The sequence below is a fragment of the Oncorhynchus keta genome, chromosome 36 (assembly GCF_023373465.1).
Source record: "Oncorhynchus keta strain PuntledgeMale-10-30-2019 chromosome 36, Oket_V2, whole genome shotgun sequence".
NCBI classification, from domain to species: domain Eukaryota; kingdom Metazoa; phylum Chordata; class Actinopteri; order Salmoniformes; family Salmonidae; genus Oncorhynchus; species Oncorhynchus keta.
The window spans coordinates 281431-293781 of NC_068456.1; the positions used below are offsets into that span (position 1 = coordinate 281431).

A 12351-nucleotide genomic window follows, 5' to 3' on the forward strand; every position below is an offset into this window, starting at 1 on the left:
AAAATAAAGGAAACCCTTGAATGAGTAGGTGTGTCCAAACTTTTGACTTGTACATCTCCTCTGTTTCCAGTAACTCCATCATCAGCCACTCATCTTCCTCAATGGGGCGGCAGGGTAGCCAAGTGGTTAGAGCATTGGACTAGTAACCGAAAGGTTGCAAGTTCAAATCCCAGAGCTGACAAGGTACAAAATCTGTCGTTCTGCCCCTGAACAGGCAGTTAACCCGCTGTTCCTAGGCCGTCATTGAAAATAAGAATTTGTTCTTAACTGACTTGCCTAGTAAAATAAAGGTAAAATAAAATAAAAAAAATCCCAGCCCTAATCACGCATTACTTCTCAGAGATTCTATCCCTGTAGGCTTTAGTAGAGTGCTACAAGAGTGTGACAACAATATGAGAGTCTGTGAATGTACTGTATTGTATAATATCAAGCTGTGATATTGACAATGAGAAGGGTGGTGATTATGCATTTACTTCACAGTAATTACAACTGGAGATAGCCATTTTAAGAGGATATTTTTTTTAATGGATGCATTGCTTTGCCACATCTTCATCATGAAGGGGTTTGTCCACAATATTTACCATAGTCTTTGTGTACAGTCACTCCATGTCCTTAATTGAATATTTTGCCACTCTCCTCCTCTTCAGCAGCTGGCTCATATTGGCCTCCAACATGTTCTACAGATTACAACAGACCCATACAAGAAGGATAGGCATAACAACAAGAAAAACAGATGGTAAGGTTAAAGGCAATATTTTCATGGAACATATTAGTTACATACCCTACATTATTCATCTCATATGCATACGTATATACTGTACTCTATATCATCTACTGCATCCTTATGTAATACATGTATCACTAGCCACTTTAACTATGCCACTTTGTTTACATACTCATCTCATATGTATATACTGTACTCGATACCATCTACTGTATCTTGCCTATGCTGCTCTGTACCATCACTCATTCATATATCTTTATGTACAAATTCTTTATCCCCTTACACTGTGTATAAGACAGTAGTTTTGGAATTGTTAGTTAGATTACTTGTTGGTTATTACTGCATTGTCGTAACTAGAAGCACAAGCATTTCGCTACACTCGCATTAACATCTGCTAACCATGTGTATGTGACAAATAAAATGTGATTTGATTTGATTTGATATGTGCTGAAAGAAGGACAGTGTACTGTCTAGCCATACTCCCAAGTACTATGCTGTGACTACCTCAGGCTCTAAACCCTCAGAGGTAGGAATCACAACGGTGGGGAGAGGGGCATTATTTTTACCAAACCACATTACCTTTGTTTTGGAGGTGTTCAGAGAAAGGTTAAGGGCAGAGAAAGCTTGTTGGACACTAAGAAATCTTTGTTGTAGAGCATTTAACACAAAATCCGGGGAGGGGCCAGCTGGGTATAAGACTGTATCATCTGCATATAAATGGATGAGAGAGCTTCCTACTGCTTGAGCTATGAATAGCATCTGCCCCCAAGCTATAAGACTACTAAACAAGACTGCTAAATTGCTCATCAAATGGCTACCTGCATTGACCCTTTTTTTTAGCAATAACTATCTTGCACTAACTCTATGCACACACACACTGGACTTTACTCACACACACACACGCACGCACGCACGCACGCACGCACGCACGCACACACACACACACACACACACACACACACACACACACACACACACACACACACACACACACACACACACACACTCACACTCACACTCACACACACACACAGGCGTACACTGACACCCCAACACACACACTCACTACATACAGTACACTACATTATCTTCATCTTTAACTCTGCATTGTTGGGAAAAGCCCCTTAGTAAGCATTTCACTGTCAGTCTACACCTGTTGTTTCCGAAGCACGTGTCAAATATATTTTGATTTGATTTAAAGTAAGAATTTTGCAATGAGATCCCCAGAAGTTTGATAGAATTCAGAGGTTAGCCCATCACTACCAGGGGATTTGTTATTTTTTAACTGTGTGATACCATATTATTTGATCTCCTCTCTATTGAATTCCTCATCAACATAATTGCCATCCGGAATGGAGTTAGATAATTGATTTGAGTTATTCAGGCCAGAGTCGAATGAGTACAAAATATAATAAAAGTTTGCAGTGATATTGATTTATTATCTTCAGTGACCATGACATCATTATTCAGTTTCCTGAACATATTCAGTTCACCTCTTTTCTTTTCCAAATGAAATAAATATTTGCTGTTATTTTCACCCTACTCTAAACACTCTGCTAGATCTTACAAAGCCACTTCTAGCTTTATCCGAATACATTTTGTCCAATTGTTCTTGCTAAGAGATAAAGTCGAGCCTTATCATCAACATCATAGTTATCTTTTTCTGTGATATCAGTTATTTATTTAGCTAATTTCACTCACAGAGCTCTTCTAACATATGTCCTTTACTGTCTGCTTTAGAAACATAAACTTCACCTTCAAAATTGTGGGATAGAATGGCAAACCCCGCTGAATGATTAGTGCTGTTCACTAACCATGTCAACACGCCATTGACTTTACCAAAAAGTATTGTCTTCTAAGCATGAATGTGTCTCAAAAATAAGATCTGCGTCACAGTGTTTACAAAATAGAAGAAAAGCGTTCCTCTTCACCAAATTACACAACCATCTATTGCTGATGACTGACTGTCACGTAGAGTAGGCCAGAAGGCTGACTGACAATCAAAATGCCTCCCCCATGACTGAAAGAGGGCTCCTTTTGTAGGGCATGTGAATATGTGTGTGTGTTAAAGAACTGTGCCCGCGTAGTGACGGACTTCCTGATACATAAGGGCATGTGCTGTACCTGATAGACCTATCTGGTGTATATGATTATGATGGACATAATGCTTCTTGACAGTGTCATAAAGTGTATTTTCTACAAGTTATATAACATATGAGGATAAAAAAACATGACTGTAAACAATTCATTACGGCAACAATAAAGGATTTAAGAAACAAACTTTCAAATGAAAGGAATCTTCTTGGCAGGGAAAACTCATCCGAATAAATGTGGGTTTAGACACTATTATGTAGGTGTCATAACCAGACATAAAATAACGCAATATATATTATGACAAGTTATGTCATCTGTTATGACATAGTATGACATGGTTATGACCGTAGTGTCAAGTAAGTGTTATTGAAGTTTCGTGTCCTTCAGAAAGTAATTTCCTTTTGCATTGCTCCAGACCACATCTCTCGCTGTGCGGAATACAAACAGGATTGTCATTGTGTGTGACCATTCAGTGTTTTCTTCCCAAGGCAATGGGCAACATCCACAGCATTCTCCATGTGATTCTTTCCATGCTCAGGTGCCACATTCAGGCAGATATCTATCACCTTTCGTTTGACATTTCCGTTGGTCTTCCCTGAAACCCAGTTAAGACACAGAGCCCACCTCCGTCGGGAATATTTCAGAGTCCGCCAGACGCACCACCATAGAAGCGACGGTTTTCTCCAGTACAGCGCACTTTTTTACAAAGTGTTTTTTACAAAGTCTCGCTGAATGCAAAATTCACAGACGCCTTGAGCTCTTTGATGCACGATGCATTCTCCTTCACCATCTTCTCCAGGTTGTCAGCTCTCTCGTTTGTTTTAGCCGTAACTGCTTGGATGATGTTCGACTGCAGATCATAAAGTGAAAGATCATTTCGCTTCATCTTGTGGATAGGGCTGTATTAGGAGCTATTCACTGGGGTATCTGAGTCATTCGAAACCCCTTCCCCATCAGTAAGCATTTCATCCTCAGAAGAATCAGGGCCAAGGGATAGCTGTCTTGCTCTTGATTAATCATGTTCAGTAGCTAGGTTAACCATTTCTTGACTACATCCTTGTGGCTAGCATTGGCTTTTTTACCTTTTCCTCTTGAGTCCCCAACCACCGGAAATTCTGGTTTTCAGGGGAAATAGAAAGAGAGCGTGTGACGTGACTTCCACTTTTGGACTTTAACGAGAGTCGTCACTAGTTACGACAGCCACAAAGTCATAATTATGGCTAAACCCCGCCCATTTCTACCATTTAGTTTCAGGTGTTTCCTTTACGCCTGCTACTTTAGGTTATGGGGGAGCAATGAGTGAACACCATAGAAGAAGACCAAAATATGACAACAAAGATGGAAAAGGCCTATGGCTCCCCCTGTCTCCTAAAGTGGGAATGCACCACATCTGTACTCTATTTTACGCATGCTAAGACTACAATAAACATATTACAATATGGTGAAACTATCGTACTCTGTCTCTACTTTTGTTAGATGTTCTAAGTCAAGAGAGTAACGAAGTTCAAGTTAAATTCTTCCATTTGCCACACAGAGGAAGAAGGTACAGTGGTTTGTTGGAGATGTACAGTAACATAGAAATATGTAAATACACTACAGTATATATGAGAATATTCCAAGATGGAACCTGAAAACTGCTGAGTAGAACAAAGATTATTATACACCAAAGCCGTCATTCAGAATGATTACAATATGGCTGTTAGAGTAGGACAGGTAGGGGGAAGATGTTTGTGAGAGTGAGTGAAGTCCAGTTTTGCAACTAACCTTTTTCAAACCTGTTCCGAGTCAGGTTTTTCTCAGGACCAAACCAGTGTGCAACTCTATTGTCTGGGCCTAGAAAAGAGTCCGACTGGATTTGTATGACAATGGAATTCAATCTAAAGGGAGCATGAGGTTGACATGTGCTTAGTGTCATGGGGGCAGATATATAGAACAGTTTGTGCTGACATGATAACTCACCTGATTTTACTAACAATGCTCTGTCCTTTTTTTCGGACACATAAAAGGCTCTGGGATGAGGACAGGCCTGTCCTGTTGACCTACACAGTCATGATGGGTAAGGTAAGCAGAACATATCATTGTCGTTAAAAAAAATACATTACAGACTGTCAAGTCTATTGCAATTCAAGTTCAGGTTTCGTCATAAGGGTTCTGTGTGAAATCCTAATTGTTGTACGATCCCAGGAAAATGGCTGCCTGCTTCCAGATATGATCGTGCTGTATACCCCAACTCCTGTAGCAGTTGTTTGGCATGGCATTGACAATGACCATGACAATAGGTGTTAGTGCGTCTGCACATACAGATCTGGGACCAGGCTAGGAAAATAGTACTTGAGGGGTTCTCCTATCCTTTGTGCAATTCTCAAAAATACTTGCAATGTCAATTTCATGTGTAAATCCAAATAAAGAGGTGTTTTTCACCCAGAAAGTAGGTTCTAAGCTAGTTTGATTCAAACGTAGAGATGTTTTTGTGCTTGTATTCCCATTACTTTAGAGGCTTTCATTAAAATCTATAGATGTGCTTCTGCCTGTATTCCCATTAACTTTAGAGGCTCTCTGTTCAGATCATCTTCTACGAGGGCAGGAATTTTGAGGGACGCCACTATGAGTGCAGTGGTGACTGCGCTGACATGCACTCCCACTTCTCCCGGTGTAACTCCATCCGGGTGGACAGTGGGTGCTGGGTGGCCTATGAGAAGTCTAACTATTCTGGGTACCAGTATATGCTGACAAGGGGGAAGTACCCCGACCACCACCGCTGGTCCGGCTTCAACGACTGCATCCGCTCCTGTCGCATCATCCCTGCTGTGAGAACAACTTCACCTTGACTGACATGACACGACATAGCACAAACAAATGCTCTTGAATCTGTTATACCTTCATAAACAGTTATGACAGCTGACACAAGTTAGACATGGCTGCATATGCAATTGACTTGACACAAACTTGTATATGTGGGATGTATTGACATGTTGAACGCACCGAGGTGTCTGTTTTGAACTACTGGCACACAGCTCGGACACCCATGCATACCACACAAGACATGCCACCAGAGGTCTCTTCACAGTCCCCAAGTACAGAACAGACTATGGGAGGCGCACAGTACTACTCTATTCCACATCAAGTAACTCATGCCGGCAGTAAAATTAGATTTAAAAAAGAGATCAAAATACTGTGAAGCAACACAAACATAGACACATGCATACAAAACACACAATAACATATGTATTATACACACATGTATACATGGATGCTGTGTTATACATATGTGGTTAGTGGACTGAAGGCCTGAGGGCGCACAATTAATATATTGTGAAATCTGTTATGAATGTATTGTAATGTTTTCCAAACTGCCTTAATTTTGCTGGACCCCAGGAAGAGTAGCTGCTGCCTTGGCATGGGGATGGGGATCCATAATAAATACAAATACAAACTATTATTTAGGAATGTTTGTATGAGGTATGCCTTGCCAATTGAAATTGACCAAAACAACGATTTTGTTTGAATCAATACAGGCTTAAATGTAACTGTCAGATTGTTGTCAGATTCAGATTCAAGATTACTATACATTTACATCAGCTGTCATGATTGAGTAGAACACCTTACATCATTTTTATGACAATATTGTGTGTACCTAAGGAGCCTTCATACTGTTCAGACCTAAAAGTCTAATATAGAAAACCATTATTTCAGTTCTTTAAAGTTGATCCATTTTCTCTTTGCGCAGTATACTGGAAACTACAGGATGAAGATTTTTGAGAGATCAGACTTTGGGGGCAAGATGATGGAGCTGAGCGACGACTGTCCCAACCTGCAGGACCGTTTCCACCTCAGAGACATCTCATCCTGCAATGTCATGGAGGGCTACTGGATCCTTCATGAGCACCCCAACTACAGGGGTCGTCAGTACTTCCTACGCCCTGGCGAGTACAACAAGCACAGCGACTGGGGCAGCATGAGCTCCACCAGTGGCTCAGTGCGTCGCGTCATAGAGCTGAAGCAAACCAACCAATAAAGCAGAGTCTCTAGATCTCTCTCCAGCCAGGCTAGATCTCTCTAAAAGCCTGTAGAATTCTGTACAGGGGTTGACAAAATGAGTCAATCTCAACATACGGTTGGTGTCAGGGAATAAGGAGATTGTCCTTTAATAATTAGTATCACTGGATGATAATATGACTGGGCTGAAGTAAGAAAGCAGTGTCTTGGAATCCTGGTGTAGATGGACAAAGAGCATTTAGAAGGTTGTATGCCGACAGAAGTGCATTTATACACACCCTCCGCTCACATTGAATAATAAACCAGTGGATGGTAGGATGGAACAGTATATTTAATTGTGTCCCTAATGCAGCGGCAAAGACAGTTGCAACTTCTTCCAACTGAGAAGCCTGCTTAAATTGTTGTGGTGTTTAAACAATATTCTGACCTCCTAAATTCAAACACATGAATTTGTGTCTGAGGCAAAATCACTTTGTTAACTTGTCAATGTTACACTCGTCATGGAATTGCCACCAGGGACTCAAAAGTCAAACTTGAATGAATCATTCTTTATTATAATCATTCTTTATTATCAGAATGCTGGAGAGGTCACAGTCAAACTTAGATGCATAAAGTACCGGTCTGAAATGAGCTCTTTCAGGGCAGTCCTTTAAGTTCTCTTATATACTGCTTACACAGACAAGCTTCTGTATATAGGCATGGTTCATAGGCTTGGTTCCTGCGTGTGTCTGGTACCGTGTCCTATCTTAACTTTTAGAACATTCTGACAAAAGGTCTGAGGAGGGGGTCATGACCGTCTCCCACTCATATCTCTACCAAGCACCCACAGGAACCAATGATTGTATGAGACAAGATGTACAATTCAAGGTTGTCTCCAGACTGTGCATTTATCTTCCACATTCCCTACTTGTATCACTTCTATGATAATAATCGTTACAAATTTAATGAGATAAACACTTTCAAACCCTTCATTCTGGGTTATACAATGAAATTATTATGGTAATAGTATCATCATAATAAAGGTTATGCTTCTATTAACGGCAGTGAATTTATCAAATATACACACACATACACAGCCTGGTAAAATTAGGCAAACTAAGCAAAAAACACACGCTGCAGCCTATTTGGCAATATGGGATCCCCAACTTCCAAATAGGGATTCCAACCAAGTTTTAAGCGTCCACTTTGTTTGTGGGGAATTATTCTTAGCAACAGTGACAATGTATTCGGCGAGATCAGGCATATTTGAAGAATTGATCTGGGACAAAAGTACAACATTTCATCGCCAACGATTGCACGAGTGCCCCCACCTGCCAAAAATATAGTCAAGTACACATGGATTTTGTGTTATACATACGTGGTAGTAGAGTAAAGGCCTGAGGGCACACAATTCATATGTTGTGAAATCTGTTATGAATGTATTGTAATGTTTTCATTACTCTGTTTTGCCAAGCCAATATACACAATTATTTTTGTTCACCATTCAGTTGTTCCAGGGCATTTCAAGTAGCATTGCCAATTTTCTCTACATGTGGAGTGATGTCACGAATTTGGTCTTGGCCACATGTACACCGTACCCAGTGAAAAACACATCAAAGAACATGGAGGCAGGTCAGCTAGAGACCTCTTATCTCTCCTCATTCCAGGGGGGTTGTAGTCTCTTGAACAGAGCCTTCGGATATTTTCATTGTTTGTAAAGGGTTCTCAGAGTTGTCACCCCAAACCTAACAGGGCAAGTATTTTATCCATTAAGATCGAACTCAACCCACACACTCAACATTCCTTTTCTTTGGATATCAGGTCAGCAACCAATTCTGCTCTAGATAAGAACAAATTGTCCTCATGATTGCGAGGGCCCAGCAGGACTCTCCTTTCACGATGACTTCCGGGCAACTCCAGGCCTGAGTTGGTCCCTTTGGCTCAGGACTCCTTCTATGATTGTCATCTTCTGGGCCACTACTCCGAGCCTGCTTTGGTCTCTTTGGCTCGGGACTTATTTCACCCTTATAGAAACAGTCTGTTTCCAAGACAGGCCTCCTTTGTACTTTGCGTACGGCCACAAATACATTTGCACATAAATCATTCCATCTAACCCATAAGACATTAATTGCTCTACATACAAAAAACTTGCTCAAGTCATTTAGTAAGTTACAAAATGTGTCAGTTTCCAACAATACTAAATCACAATACTAAATTACTTAAATTCGCAGTGTGCAGATCTCCACAATCAATCTGAAACCCCAAATTAACAATTTTGGACAAGACTAAATCAATTACGGGCACGGTTGACCTCACCCCTCCTTCACAGCACTCATTCTTCTGGTGTTTCTTCATTTTCTTCTTCAGATAGCTTTACAGTTTGTACTCCCAATATCACACATGTTCAAAGTGCATGGCCTTTGATCATGTCTCCATTCCAATATCTGGGGAATAATCTGATTTTCCCAAGCAGGCAAATCTCTCACCTGAGCCGCCACTGTCTTTTACGGCCCATTATGTCTTGTCCACCAGTACACCAGCAGCATGAGAGCATTTTGGACGGGGTTTCTCTCTATGCTCGCTCCACTTGGACTCATGTTGCACTCCTGAGAGAAAAGGCATGAGAGAAAAGGCAGTTGATAGCTTCAACTGGATGCTGTGTACAAGTTTCTGGCTCAGACTCAGGTCTCAGGTTGAAGTAGTGAAGGACCATAATGAATGCCATTATCGCTATTACTTCAGCCAGTTAGAGGGGGTGAGGTAGAGGGGGTGAGGTTCACACTGTTCTCAGTCAAATGATCTCTTCCCATTACTTTTAGATACCATCTGTGGTCACCTTTCGCCATAACCTGATGAGAGGACAGACCACAATAACAGTTTAGTTAATGGCATTTCTGCTTCAGGAAATCCAAACAAAATATTTACTGTATGACAAATTATTACTTCTACCAATATTATTAATACAGATTTCTAAGACACATGTCAGAAAATAACAAGACACTATTGAAACCATTTTTGCAAACTGGCTTATACTCCCCTATCACAGTGGTGACCTCAGGGCTAATCCTTTGGGAGAAATCCCCACCAACCAGCAGACCCAATCTGATGAGATTTGCATTGAAGCAAGACAAAAACGAAACAAACAAAACAACAACAACAATACACTTCTTAACATATAATATCTCATCCGTTACCCAATCAAGCACTTATCTATAAGGTTACCTGCTTTGGTCCACATGGCATAGTCTCAGTATGGTCTCTTAACACTCCACAAACCCAACAATCTGACACATTCTGTAGTACAGAGACATTGCTCACTATTTGTAGGGCCCCAGGGGACTGGTAATTCCCCCTTTGGACACATGACTCACATTGTAATTCATGCATCCAAAAAACAACAACACTGCCGGTTAAATAAAAAAGAAACTAATCGGAATAACAAATCAAATTTGAATTACAACTCTTGATAACTAACTCCATAAGGAAATCATTGAATCCCATAAGGTAAAAGTAAAATAGACTAGAGACAGGTGTCCCTTGTTCATGTGCAGCTCTCTTTCTATCTCTTCTTCTCATGGTCTGAATCAAACATAGGACTATTGATGAATTATAAACTTCTTCCTAATTATCAGTGTTTACATATTCAATTTAAATCTCACCCAATGTCTCTAGTCTTTCTAGTGAGGCTGATCAGACCTCACCAGAAAGCCAGAACAGAGGTCAGAGGTCATTCAACCCCATTAAGTGAGTGTTTCTTTATATTTTCTTTCCTTGTACTTCAGACTCATTATTTAAAGACATTGCAAACATTTGTGTATCAGGTTTACGTTGTGTTTTTCAGTACATTTCTTACCAAGATAATTTACGTGTGCAACAAAAACTCTGACAACAGAAACTTGAGAAAATGTAATTTGTGTGCCCCTTTAAGGTGCATCCTAAAACTCAAATAAAAAGACCACACACAATAAATCAAACACAGGATTAACACCACTAACAAATATTCATAACGGGTGGGTTGTGTGTGGGTGCTGGCGTGTGTGGTAAAATGTCGGGTGAAAGCAAACATAATGGCAAGGCCTTACTAAATTTGTGAGCTCCCTTAACAGCCGGATCCGGATACATTTATACTGTATAGTACAACGTCTCAATAACTCCTCAAAGGTAGAGATACAGAATTATTGGTAAACTTGGTACTGGACATTCACCAGTCCTGGAAGAACAAAAAAATACTTCGTTTTCACTTTGCTACATCTTAGTCAGTCCAGAGAATTCTTAATCGAGTTTACTGCATCTTGATAAAACCATGCGTATACAGAATCATACTTCTGACATGTCAGATGATATTGTCCAATCTAAAGTAAACAATCCCAGAGCCCCTTTCTTGTAATCTTATCATTTTTGACCGATTGCATTGACATTTAATTTATACTAACCGTCTCCAGACTATACATTTTTCAACGACACAGTGTTTAGAATATAATGAAATTATTGCAGTTGATGTTTGAAGTGTGTGGCAATTCAATGCTGGTGTTTTTGATGTTCACTACAAGTAAATAAAGTTAGAGCAATCACATTGTGATATAATCACAATAATAATACATACCAACAAATAAACCAAGTAAATCTGTAAATCAAGGATTCCATATATTTGCTTTACTGTCACGCCCTGGTCGAAGTATTTTGTGTTTTTCTTCATGTATTTGGTCAGGCCAGGGTGTGACATGGGTTTTTGTATGTGGTGTGTAGCTTAGTGGGATTGTAGCTTAGTGGGATTGTAGCTTAGTAGGGTGTTCTAGGAGAGTCTATGGCTGTCTGAAGTGGTTCTCAATCAGAGGCATGTGTTTATCATTGTCTCTGATTGGGAACCATATTTAGGTAGCCATATTCTTTGGTTGTATTGTGGGTGATTGTCCTGAGTGTCTTGATGTCCTTAGTCTGTGTTAGTGTGCACCAGTTAAGGCTGTTTCGGTTTTCACTACGTTTGTGTTTTGGATTCGTGTTACGTTGTGTGATTAAACATGGATCGCAATATACACGCTGCAGTTTGGTCCGACTCTCCTTCACCACATGAAAACCGTGACATTTACCATGATTGTGAAACAAACATGATACAGAACATGAAGTACCGAACTGTACATCATATTTATTTTTCAAAGCGTCTGAGGCAAGAGGAGACACAGATAATAACACAAACAGGAGGATGTTCTGAGGACCTGTACTGACACCAAACGTGACCATAAACATAAAAAACAGAAACATTTCTACACAAAAATGTAAGTCACAAACATCTATTAGGGCCAGTTAACAATCATGATCACAAATAATTTTAACATACAAAAAATTATTAATATAGGAGGGCACACATTGTACAAAACATCTAACATCTGTGCTTTCACTATATAAAACACACTGTTGAGACATTGTTGTGATCATCAGACACTCACGATGGCGTTTGGCCTCCAGGATCATATATACACTACCAGTCTAAAGTTTGGACACACCTACTTATTCATGGGTTTTTCTTTATTTTTACTATTTTTTACATTCTAGAATAATAG

At 40.0% G+C, this 12351-nt stretch overlaps 1 protein-coding gene across 2 annotated transcripts; it reads left to right on the forward strand.

The window, feature by feature from the left end:
* Positions 1-4728: 4728 nt before the first annotated feature.
* Positions 4729-11584, forward strand: LOC118369434 (gamma-crystallin S-1-like). 2 transcript variants are annotated; one of them, XM_035753809.2, is made up of 3 exons: positions 4729-4879; positions 5383-5625; positions 6546-11584. In XM_035753809.2, the coding sequence occupies exons 1-3, from the start codon at positions 4766-4768 to the stop codon at positions 6831-6833; spliced, it is 645 nt and encodes a 214-aa protein (XP_035609702.2). In that variant the 5' UTR covers positions 4729-4765; the 3' UTR covers positions 6834-11584. The 2 variants fall into 2 exon arrangements, with proteins under 2 accessions (XP_035609702.2, XP_035609703.1); XM_035753810.2 differs by having other exon boundaries at positions 4794-4879; positions 5368-5625.
* Positions 11585-12351: the final 767 nt, after the last annotated feature.